At 36.0% G+C, this 13479-nt stretch overlaps 1 protein-coding gene across 5 annotated transcripts in view; it reads right to left on the reverse strand.

The window, feature by feature from the left end:
- Positions 1 to 12886, reverse strand: part of LOC106167347 (homeodomain-interacting protein kinase 1) — a 25857-nt gene extending 12971 nt beyond the window's left edge. For 4 of the 5 annotated variants that reach the window (XM_086999290.1, XM_086999288.1, XM_086999289.1 and 1 more), the window contains exons 1-3: positions 8217 to 9211; positions 921 to 1044; positions 290 to 412 (exon numbers count right to left, since the gene is read on the reverse strand). In XM_086999290.1, coding sequence (XP_086855416.1) covers positions 290 to 412; positions 921 to 1044; positions 8217 to 9193 — 1224 coding nt within the window. In that variant the 5' untranslated portion in view covers positions 9194 to 9211. Of the gene's footprint in view, positions 1 to 289; positions 413 to 920; positions 1045 to 8216; positions 9212 to 12547 lie in introns of those variants that run through there. The other variant, XM_013546094.2, reaches the window with a different exon arrangement.
- Positions 12887 to 13479: the final 593 nt, after the last annotated feature.

Consider the following 13479-nt stretch of genomic DNA (forward strand, 5'->3'; position numbering starts at 1 on the left):
GACAGTAATCTAGTGAGACTCCCCGCGGTGATAGATCGATCTAAAAGTTGTGAGAACAGAGCCTTAAATACTGAATAAACTGTCACAGATCTCTAACCTGGGTAAAGCTAATATATGAAAATATATTCTGAAAATAACCGATGAAGGCCCCATTGTAATAAAGAATGTAGAGTTGGGATAGACTCTAATCTAGGGATATTTATAGATGTACCAAATCATCACAACCAGTGGTGTATTTGTTTACTGTAAAGCTTCCTTCTTCTAACCCAATTTTTAGATGTATACTGACCTTCAGCCTCCAGAAGGGGTACCCGGTTCCTGTACTCTCTCTGTTAAAGAACTTGGTGGTCTTGGTGGCGTTACTCAACATGTGTTCTGGGGGGAGACCTTGTGTTTGAGAGATGTACCGAATCTGGAAATATTTATATAATGTAAATAATATTTAACTGAGCATTATTCAAACAAATATTTATCAAAGAATATTAAAATTAATAATTGATGCAAGATTAAGTGTCTTTTAGCAATGGTGGCCAAATACAGTACATTTATACAGACTGTGCAGAAAATATATTCTGACAGATAATGAGCAGTTTAATGGAAGGCAGCGAGAGGAGTGCTGGATTATCACGTCTAGACAAGACCTAATTTTCAGACAACAATTCATGATTTCCCCAAGAGCAATGCAGGCAAAGTCATTTTATAATGCAACTGTCTAAAAAAATCTAATATATATATATATATATATATATATATATATATATATATATATATATATATATATATATATATATATATATATATATATATATATATATATTGAATGTATTATATTTTATGCAGCTGTGTAAGCAAAGTTACTGTTAAGCCACACCAATGACATATAGGTCAAATACATGGAAGACTATATAGATATGATTTACCTGATCATATTCTGAAGAGCCAGGGTAAAGTGGCCATCCAAGGAACAGCTCTGCTATGACACAGCCCAGTGACCACATGTCTATAGCCTCACAAAATGGCAGCCCCAGAAGAATCTCAGGCGCTCTGGAAGGAAGAAAAACACTTGATCAACAGTGGGTACTTTCACTCATAATATAAATCACTGCGATATGAAGCATGCAGAACTTGAGGATGTGGTGAAATGAAAATATTGTTTAAATAATGTTAAAAAATTTTTCAACACTGACTTGTTATCCCATTTTTGCCTCAAATAAAGTTCATGATCTGTTCTACAGCTCTGACTCTTCCCTCCATCTCTATTGTCCTTTATGCTATTCTTAATATTAATAATTTTAATTATTTTGGTATTACTGAGCATAATCTAGTTTAGAGGATGTTGACAGTGTTTTTGTCAACTTCTCTCATTGTCTGTGACAGAATGTTAATAAAATAAAATAAAATAAAATAAAATAATAAATGCCTAACAAAACTTAGATAACTAAGAGTTCAGTCTGGGAGGTTTTTTGCTCAACATCTGTGAGAAAACATTTAACACAACTGGTTTCTAAGCAAAACACAAAATTTAACTGCCAATATTCATGATTCAAAAAACACCCACTGAATCCAGGAAAAATGTGCCTAATAACTGATGGCGCCACTAAGATGATATTATACAGAAAATACATCTGCTTGATTTCCCTAAACCCACTTATTCAAGAGGTTGAAACCTTTGTGCTTTCTCTACAACATGTCTTTTGTGTTGGCATCAACTGTCACTAAGTAATGAGTTCTATATATAAACTGTCTTTTGACTTAGAAAATGAAATTGCAGCCAATCTGGGCCAGCTTTAGGTTATAGAGTGGCAAAATATTTGATCTGGTGTATTGATCACCAAGACTGGTAACAACAACAACATTAACGCCGTCATCCTGGGAACACTGCTGGCGAAAAAGCTTTTGCATATGTCACTTGCCTACAGCAACTTAATAACCTGTCAACAACGCAATCCCACTTCTAACATACATTCTAATATTATCTCAGTGATTCAGACTACATGATTGTTATCAGAACAGCAAAATGTTAATAAGCTGGACACAATCAGACACAATCTCAGAGCAATAATTCTGGCCATTTTCTATTGATTGCCCCTAGGTCCCAGTTGCAATACCTGCATAATTAACAAGGCTAATTATTGAAAACAAGTTTGGTAATTAGCCTCAAACTATGAAATAACACGCTCTGGTGACGTGTTTAACTAAAATAATGTAAACCAAATTAACATTCAAGCTTTGAACATACAATTAAAAGTAGGAATTTTGACTTATGATTCATGAATGTTAAAGTTAATAATTCATTTACTTTAATATAAACTTTATCATATATCATCCTATATCAAAGTACCCTTTCATTTGCCATCAGAGGTCACCCAAGGGTCACATCCACTAAAGGACTGGTCTAATGCAAAGACATATATTAAGGTTCTCCCTGAAGTAATCTATGTGGTGTAATCTTTTACAGCTAAGCCTTTGTAACATGTTCCATTATTCATAGCAGGTCACTTGCAGGTTATATGAAATAAGGAGACAGATGGGAGGCTGACATTCATGCAGTTTTTCCCAAGGTCTTACTAGTAAGAAATCCCTTCAAAATATGTGATGGATGGAGCTTTCAAACCTGGAGGATGCAAACAGCACTGGGGGCCTGTGTCTTTGTTCTAGTTTCCCTTGGATTTTGAGTTATTTCTCAATTACCAAAGAAAAATACTGCAGCAGTACTTGTATATTCTTAAAACAGTTAAACTACATTTGGCTCTCCTGTTTTTTCACTGGTTTATTTCCCAATTTCCATCCCAAAATACCTGTAGACTAGCCACCAGGCACCTTTGTAGGAAAGCTGAAGGTGGTCAGTTTCCAGAATTAAATCCAAGTTCAGGTGGTGGTCACCTCTGACCGACCTGTCTAGCTGCTTAATGCTGGTCAATTGTGCCAGAGAATGACTAAAAGCATGAACTGCTAGACTTACAGTATGAGAGCACAGAACATCTCATGATTAAACTTCATGAACAGACAAAAGTCATATTCCGTGAAGATTTTACTACACAAGTACACACTGAAAAATAATCATTAACAATGAAACAATGGCAATGAATCTCTTCAAAAATTTACTTAAAGATGGCATTAAAATTGAACACTGACAAAATTACAATATGGTGCTAGACAACAAAGAAATAACTCTGTTGCTCTGGGGGTCTCCGGTTATACTACTAAATTTTACAGGTCACTTCACATTTCATCTTCCACCAGCTGTCTGACTTAGAAAAAATCCAACCCTTTGTTCTCAAAAGTGCAATAGGAACTACAACTTGAATATTTTTTCATCTCCTGGGAAATGTTTCACTGCTGATAACAAGACATGAACATTTTCCCATTAAAAAATAGTCTCATCATTCTGTACCAGCCTTGGGTATCATAACATAAAGATGATATGTAGCCCCATCAAAATGTGACTATGACAGATTATATTTGTCAACAACTTCTTTACAATGGGATATCATTAAGTTATGTACTCTTGTTCTGAAAAATAATAACAGGATTGTCAGCGTTATAAAAACCAGCTTGTCAGAAAACTTCCTAGGTCTACAGACTAGTACATATTTCTAGAGACATTCAGACCTATTTTCTTTAAGTTGATCAGTTCTAGAGATTGGTATTCTCTGACAGAATTCTTGTCATCATTCCTGTTATTACTATGATGATATAGGTATTCTTCCCTAATGAAATTGGGCAACTAATTTGAAATGGTTTCCAGCAAACAGAACATAAATCCATACTCTAAATGCTGTTGTGTTTCTAGGAATCCAGATTTGCCAAGGCTTCCACTGCTGCCTCATGGGAATGTTTACTGAGGCTACAAACTAAATAAACTGTAACAGAGCCACAGTTCCGTCCAATCAAACTGAAAAACAGACAGTACCCTTACACATAAAATAAGCTGAAGAGTATTTCTAAGAAGATGAAACCTTTTCCAATTCAACACTTGTGCCAGCCATAAATAAAACCATGTCGGATTTCCAGGATTTTTCCAAAATTAACTCTAACATCTTTGCTAACTCTAATTGATATGTCCAAAATTGACCATTACATACTTAGTAAACATGGAAATGGCTAGTTCAGTTCCTCCAGCCAAAGAGACCAAAATCATTGATCCTGACGGGATAAGTTTTCAATCTATTGATTTGGTAGTCTTGGATCTGAACTATGGGTCCATGAAAAACGAATCGCATGTTCATGCATGTCTGGTTGAAGCTTTCAACATATCTACTGCCCACCAGAGGGTCTGTGATATACAGAGTAGACTTTTATAAATGTGAGGAAACACCCATCAATCAGGAGGGGAATTCTGGCAGAGCAAGCAAAGGGAAGCAAGCACTGCTGCCATAAATGCTCTGATCAATCCCTGAATGTCAAATCAGGAAGAGAATGTTTTTGCTATAACTCCCCGTGGTGAAAGCTGCAATCCATCCAAGCTATAGATTATGGATGAAGTCCTTGCTTTGAGAAAAATCTGAATTTAACAAAGAAAACAAATAAATAATTCCTAGACTTCCATACCCCATATGGAGGAAGTGAAAAAAAAAATGTCTGAATAAGTAAACAACATATTCTCATTGGGATATTCAACTCTTCAGCAACTTAGAAGAATTATTTTTCTGTCTGTGTGTGTGTGTGTGTGTGTGTGTGTGTGTGTGTGTGTGTTGGGGGGGGGTCATTATCTATACGTAAAGCATGAAGTTGGTTATTTTCACAGCTTACTAACCCAGCAAACCACTGGCAATACATAAATACAAAAAGCAAATAAAAAGAAAAGAATATCTTTCCATAAAAGCAAACACTAAAATGCACTGATAAGATGTCCCCCGTGCCACCAGACATTCCCTGAACCCCATTAAAAGAAAATCATGATAAAATCTACACATTATGCCTTTTTTAAACCAGGACAGAATAGAATTCGTTTCAAACAAATGGGTGTCCAGTGGGCAGAACTAACAAAAAGTTCATGACAGTACAACCAGTCCAGTTCAAAAAAGACTTCCATTCAAAAACAATCTTTGCTCTGTAAATAAATAGACAAGCTTTAAGTGCCTTATCAACCAATGAAAACGCACCCTGTATATTATGCAACTCTCGCTAGACAAGGTCACTTGCTTTCAGGAAAGGCAATCGAGGTCACCAAACATTTTGTTGCGGTTAAATAAGTATGGTTTCTGTAATTCTGAAAAATGCATTTTCGTCTTATCTGTTGGAGATGTAGCAAAGTAATCTTATGTCAAACTACAAAACAAGTGTTACTGATCTTGGCTTCTGAATAATAATTTTCAATTCAACAGCCTAAGAATAATGATTTCTTTTATGTTTTTTCTTGGTGTGAAAAAAAAATTTTACTTTTAAACATGTTCTAATGAAAACAATCCAAAAGCAATTTCTATGTACACCACAGTATTGTCCAGTAAACCAAACCAAGTGTTCACAAAAACTGCATCTCGATTTCATTTTAGGACCACTATTATGTAACAACTTATTGATAAAACTTGGTTCGCTAAATAAATGACTGGCTTATAGTATGACCCTCGTCAAAGGGCAATTAGCATTCCATATCAGAGGCCACTCACTAAACCACCTCTTCCTAATGACCAATTATGCAGTATCCAGAATTTGAGATGCAACTCACAATGTTAATGAGGCCCCTTGCAAGCTGACACATGAAAACGAATCCCCACCCATGGCTTTTCTCACCTGCTCTAATGATATAACCTTAAAAGCTCAATTTGAAGTCACATTACCACTGAAAGTTTGTATTAACATTGAAATGTTATCAATTACTGAAAAAAAAGAGAGGAAAAACTTAATTCAGTATTAAAGTGAAAAACATGAAATATCTTTTAACCTAACTATCAATTATTACTTGAAGAACATGTGAAGATTTCTGAAATGCAAATAATCAAATGAGCATTAGTGCATGCCGCTGACAATGTGTCACAACCTGACATGTCAGCCAATATGACAGATGACAGCATTTTGGCATTAACTGTAAAAAGCTGAGCTAAAATTACAGATATCCTGCTGTCTTTCCATCCTTCCCCTGCTGATTCAGAACTGCCAGCTGTTCAACATTGTAATCATACTTATTAGGCTGTTGTTCACAAAGGCGCATGATTAAAGATTTATAGAGAGAAGTGGGCTTAATATCCACACATTTCCAGGCACTGACTAACATAATTGAAGTTTTTCTTTAACAGAGGTGAATTACTTTGTATATCAAGTTAAAAACAAAGTCCCAAAGAAAAAATACAACATCTTGGACGCCAATCTTGTTCTACGAAATTCCAAGTTGTAATTCTTATCCATGTAAAAGCAAACCCATTTGAGTCAGCTTCTTTAGGCACCCAACCTCTAAAGGAAAAACATGCCCCAGAACACTCCTCATCCCAAAAATAAACTTGCCAGAATGATTTTGTATGTGAGAAGGAACTCACAAAAGGGACACATGCCTGTTCCTAAAACCATGACAATGCATTTTTAAAGTGTTATAAATATGGTAATCTGGGGCAGGTGCAGAGGAAGGGGGATCACTTCACCAAACACCTGCAATTATTACCTCATCTGTGTAGAAGACAGGACCTAAAGTGAACATAATAGTCCTTGCACAGCCATAACTATCATGTTGCAAGAAATGTCACTTTTTCTGAGATGACAACTTCTAACCCAAAGGCAATAGTTATAATGTATTCTAACGTCACCAAGTTGATGCAATGGCAGGCAGAGAGCTCCATCAAAAAAGTCATTATTGGTGTCTCAACGATTTTATGTCAAGAGACTTTCATTTTTGTAATCTTTTCCAGAAACTACAGCAGGTCTATCCAAGACATGAAAACCATTGTTTCATGAAGACATAAATCACCACACAAAACAAATAAAAAGACACAAATAGGTTTGTTTACTCCTCTGAACTAGCTAGTCATCTTTATGTTGATGACAATAACAGCTGTGCCTGAATATCCTCTGACAGGTATCCCATTGTGGTTGTAAGTTTGCTGAGCACTTAGAAAAAGAGAAAGAAAGTGAGGCAGATATTATAATTCTATTAACTTAAAATAGGCATCTTCTGTCCAAATACAATGCCTTAAAGGCATCATGAGTAAGTAAACAAGAGAGGGCAGATATTCAAGGCTTAATTAACCATAAAACTAGCACCTTGGCCATCTAATTGAAAATGTATTTCCCCCAGACAGACAGGCAGGCTATTTCTCAGCAATATACTTTGTTAGTGCACATCCCATCACCTGTACAAAGACATAAACCTCACAAGTCCTTGTGTAGATAACATGTGCATCCTGGTCTGATATCTATATGTAGGTCTCATTTCCAGCTAAATAACAGGTATTGCCAAGACGCTCTCTTTTTAAATCTACCAAGGAACCTCTTTTAAGCAATCTACGCCTTAGATAACACGAGTCCTACAACAGCCATACTTATCATCAACAATTCTTGTTTTTGTGTATCTACAAATATCGAACAACATTAACTCCCACAAAGTGCGAGACAGAGAATCAACTATTCCTCTACTAAAATCATTATTGTTAAATTATCCTGGTAAATACATTTTTAAGCCAAGTCAATATTTGATATCAATGGCCCGGTATAAATGACCTTAGCAACATGGGGGAATTTGTAATGGACATGGTCTAAAGATTGTTGTAGATAAACACTGACACATCTGCCTTGGTTTCACTCTCTCTCTTCTTGCTGATATTACTAATAGGACTGACATGTTTTTGAGTTAATTTTAATTTCTGTACCATCAAAACACAAATTACTGAATTACTTGAGGTAAATTTTAGATACATGATATATGTAAATCCATGATATGCGACCAGCTCCATTTAACATAAAAAAAAAATTGTGGGATAAAAATGTTCTAACCAAATACCTTCAAAATTTGCTATCTAAAAAATTAAACCTCCCTGTTTTGGTGGTTTAGTAACTGACCAAGAGTTTGTTGACTTTCACAGGTTATGCAATATTTAGATGTTTACCTAAGATAGGAAGAAGTAGGGCACCCAAACCCTTCAAACAAAATGTGATCAATATTCAAAACTAAACAACAGAGCACAATAACAGTATCCTGGTTTCCAACTAGAAGTCACAAATATCTCGGGGAAAGTATACTTATACATGTCTTATAAAAGCAATCAAACTTATAGAAAGTGTTAACTTACCTGTAGTATCTAGATTGGAGGTACGTAGAACATACTGCCTTAGAAACATGACTTGCAGATCCAAAATCTATCACCTTCACTCTGTATGGGTAGCGGGTAGGGTCTGTGAGCATAATATTTTCAGGTTTCAAGTCAGCGTGAATCAGGCCAAGGTTTTTCAATTTCAAAAGTGCAGTCAAAACCTGCTGGGTAATGGGACGGATATACTTTAGGGGGAGTGGTTGGAATTTGTTCTGTTTCAAGAAGTCATAGAGGTTCTGTTCAAGCATTTCAAAGACGAGACAAGTATGATTTTTGTGCTGAAAGCATTCATATGCTCGAACAAAGTTAAACTCATCTGCATTTTCTTGACTTAATCGAGACAATATACTGACTTCAATCTGTCCTTGTCGAGCATATGAAGGGTGATTCTTTAAAATTTTGATGGCCACAATCTCATTGGTCCCCTTTTTCCAACATTTAACGACTTGTCCGAAAGTCCCACGCCCCAAAAACTCCAACACTTCATAAGCATTTGTCATGGAATATAACACCTCGTGTTGAACCAACTGGTAGTCTCCATCAGAATTCGAGGAGCTGGTGTTGGTTTTGGACGTAGCTGCAGCAGTTGCATTGGTATTCTCATCGTCACTAGAAATTGTGTGATGTTCGATAACATGCACAGGATCCACGTCTTCGCTTTTTCTTTTTAGCCCGCATCTCGTGTATGTATCTAACAGCTTAATGGTGGATGCTCGGATGTAATTCTGTGGCATGCCCTCAAGCCTGGGCTCATCACTGCTTTGCAGATAGAAATTCGTTGAACTTGAAGTTGTTGCTTCGTTTCTATTGTATCCAATGTTATAGTCTGTCGTAGTTGGTATTGGGTTGTAGTTATACAGAGGGCGCCCTACATCATCTGGATATCTCTCCACTTTAAGTTTCTTAAAACTACTAAATGCACTTGTTTGTGAGAAAGTCGCACCCCTACGGTGCATGAGGTCCAATGCAAATTCCTGCGAGAAAAAAAAAGATCAATTAACAACATTTAATTAGGCAATAGAAACATTAGGCAATTTGTATGACTGAAAAGTAAAGGAGTGTTGATTACTTTTATCAATAAATAGTTTCAAATGTATGTTCCACACTGGTTTAAGATAATGTCAAAATTTTCCAAGTTTGGCCATGGGGTTCTGAAATCAGAAGGAAATTGCTGATGAAACAAACATTACTCATAATGAAGAAATTAATATGAAATCTGGCAAGCCTAAGCTCATTAAGATGACAAGATAACCTTGAAATCTTTAGAAGCACATCAGGTGATATGATATGCAGTAAGAACTCTGCAGTCGCTCTTAATGATGTTGCACTCAGCTCTGAAAATCCACACACAGTGAAGCATCACTATACATGGTATGGCAGCCATCTTGTTGGATCTATACTTATATGCTCACATCACCTTCCTTGTGAATCATTCTCACTAATCCTCTATATATCTTAACTGTCTCACACTGACATGATGGATGATGATCCACAGAATAAGCAAATGAGCAGTTTGTTCTATTTTCTTTCATGACTGTATGCTCTCTTCTCATAATGAATGTACATCTAATTCATTTATTAATTTGAAATAAAAATTTATTTTCAAAAAATCATTGTGGAGAGGTAAGAACATTGTATGATTTCCGATGGAATATCTAAGGCAAGTCATTGGTTGGACAACTGCTGAATTTATGCCAATAAAGATTAGATTATTTCCAGCTATGGCAACATCAGTGCAGTGTATCTTTACCCTTGGTGATATATGAAATATGGTCAAATGTTACAGTTTGCAACACTGTCTATAAATATGATAAAAAGTAAAGAAGAGCCCAACAGCAAGCTAGACATAAAGATTGCAAGTGATGCAGGTGCATACAATTGTCTGTTTGATCATATCTTGAACCATAAATCCTAACCTATGGTCCCATAGGCTGACGTCAGAGGCTGATGTTAGAGGTCATCAAGATTTGCCCACATCATATCTGTTTACGTATATTCAGAGTTGTCAACTCATATTCAAGAGAATCTGCCGAAGCTTGTCTTGTAAATGGACTAAATGAATATTCTACGAAAACATTTTTTCCCTTTCTTTCAACACATATGGAAACTTACAACAAAAATTGAGCACATCATTTTCATGACAATCAATTTCCTGTGTGAAACCTCTGGTTGAAAAGGGAATTTCCTTGTGTCTTAAATTTGTTTTGATAAAATACAGCACACTTGCTGGCCTTTAACTTGGCCTACAGGGATCACCATGTGGGGTTGAAACCATCCCTTAATGATCTCTGTCCAGCCTGACCATTATATGTCATGAAACTGCTATCTTCAGCTCCACATTTTAATCTGTCTGCATTGGCTTCATGTATCTTCCAAGTGCAAAGGGTAAAACCTGAATATCCTGCTTAAAACAAATTATCTTAGCTTACTGCAACATCAAACATGCTGACTAAGATGGTAGTTGCATCTTTCTTTATGACCTATGTCAGTTCCACAGTGCCAACATCAGATATATTTTTGTCTGGGTTTTTCCTAAAGCCTGGTTTAAAACATGCCTTAAACCACACACTATACCTACATATTACACATCCAATATTGGAGCCATGGTAAAACCAAACAAGAACTAAGACTGAACTGCTCAATGTGAAATTAGCTCCAGATTTCTGACGACCATGTCAAAGCTCATGGCATATTATGTCAAGTCACCAGCTGCAGCCTCAGTCAGCCAACCATGTGCCTTGACACGTGCCTCTATTGTCACTATTACTTTCTTTATATATAAAGATACAGTGAGGGAACATGTGAGTGCCCTATATCCCACTGGAGGGGTGGTGGTTAGGGGTTATAAAATTATTTGGTTATACACGTCCCATTTATATGAAATTCATTTGCTAATGAATTACATGTCTATTTTAATTCATATGTAACTGGTAGGTAATTCTCTTTTTCTTTTAGAAAATTTGGCTCAAAACCATTTACTGGTAAATGAGGCTGACAAAACAAACAGTAATGAAAATAATGATCAAAAAGACATCATCACTAGTTGTGAAAGATTTAACAACTCCACAAAGCAATATTTACTCATACTCAAATGGAACTTGCATCAACAGATTTTTTTTCTGTAAAAGTCAAATATCCCATGCTGAAGTCCTGATAATAAACAATGAAACGGGATAACACCTATTCAGATTAATAACCTAATATCAGTGTGAGAAGATTATTTCATATCACAGTCTGAGCCCAGGGACTCTGAAACACCCCAGTTTGATAATACATCACAAGAAGATAACCACAACGACCTTTTCCTTTGCTGCTTTGTTTAGATCACAACTGATACCATAATGTTATGGCATCCAAAATAGCATAAATAGATACTATCTAGAACAGACATAAAAAATGAGGCTTTATTTAGCACCTTTCCATCATACCTGCTGTTCCCCAGTACTTTTCCTCAGCATGTTTTTGGAAATGTACATGTCTAGCCATATGTGGTGTAGTATCCATGGCTGAAAGCATTTCACTGTGTGTGTATCATCATAGGAGTCATTTCAAAGCAATGTGGTATACTATAATTTTCATAGTGCTTAGACTAATAAAGGGTTCTGAATGTGGTATGCTAAAAAATAGCAGAGGCATTTTAATAGTTGCTTAGATATAATTGTGGTTTGGGTCAAACATGATAACCATATTTCTTTAACATAATGGTAAGTAAGCTATCTGAAAAAAATAAGCCAATATTCCTTAATATCTTAAATCAAGCAAATAATTTAAGACTTCATGATTCTTTATATCTTTTTTGGTCTTGGTTGCTGGAGTTCATACTGTTCAGGGTATTAACCTTGACTTTGTTGTGACTTGAAGTCTTTAAAAAATTTAATCAAAATTCTTTTTTGACATAAACAACACAACATACATTTTGAAATGTACTTTTCTTTTGCATTTTAAGGATACATCAGAGACAAAACAACTGACATGAAGTAACTGTTTATGTGGTAAATAAAATCATATGGTCGGCAGATTTCATAACCAAAACAATAAACACAAGAGACATGTCAATAAGCATGTTCATTCAAAATGTTGTTAAAATCACTAAAACACAATGACATTTTTACCCCTGTAGTAGAATTCGACAGGCTACAACAGTTACTATTATGAAACCTTGGTAGCAAAGGCCAGAGATTCTTGGATCTCGTAGCACGATGTTGTAAACGAACAAAGGATATGTTTACAAATCAGTTGCCAATGCTAATGATCGGTAGTTAAGTGATATGCCAAATTAAAATGTTAAAATATGATATGTCCCTTCTTACCTTATCTAAGACTCCTCTCGGTGCTCACAAACAGTTTCGAATTGGCAGTTGTTTTTCACAATCGTAATAGTTGCACGTTTTGTGTACGTTCCTATGTTGTCAATCAACCTGTTGACTTAGAATGGCTCAGTTTCTTGCCGATTTCAGGTCCTCGGTAGCTATGATCGCCGTCTTTAGCACTTGTCAGTTACGTTCAGTTATTCCCCTGTCGATCTAGTACCTTGTTAGTTTCTTTAACCTTGTTGTACCCCCGAAATAGGGCTCAGTATAGAGCCTACTGTTCCTTTATCGTCATACTCGCTAATATGGGGGGGAAATAACTACTGCAGATTGAAGAAGAGCCGTAAGCTTTACCTGAAAACCAAAATAACTTCGACTTCGCGCTCCTGGTGAATTAAGAAACCTTATAATAAAAACACATATTTTCAAAAAATACTTAATTCAGTAAAATATAATGGTACAGTGTTGAAAAATTTGTTTTAGGAGGGGAAATCGCTAGAATTGTAGAAATTTTGGAAACCACGCATGTTTACGTGCTCCTTACGGGCTCCATATCGCGATGGTGACGTCACACATCTCTAAGCGGTGTTTCCCCAAATACCGACCAATAAGTGAAGATGGCGCGGGCACCTGTTAAACGCACGAATGAAACCAGGAAAAAGAATCAGAAAATGTTTTGTTTTAAGAACGATTACTGTACACTTAAAAAGTTTTCACATCGGTGCGTCCTGAATTTGTACAGCTCGTGTAAGCTGTTTTCCAGCTTCTGCCTTGAGTAATGTCTGTATTTTTAGAAAGTTATACCTCGGCTTCTGTTGAGTTATCCAAAATCCAGGTAGATTTACAGATAGGGAATTTCCTAAAAATAAGGAAGGGGGTTATAATGATTTTGGAAAAAGAGAAAGCAATACTGCATGGTAAAAAATTCTGGT

The sequence above is a fragment of the Lingula anatina genome, chromosome 1 (assembly GCF_051362555.1).
Source record: "Lingula anatina isolate TDL-2025a chromosome 1, LinAna3.0, whole genome shotgun sequence".
Classification (NCBI taxonomy): Eukaryota; Metazoa; Brachiopoda; class Lingulata; order Lingulida; family Lingulidae; genus Lingula; species Lingula anatina.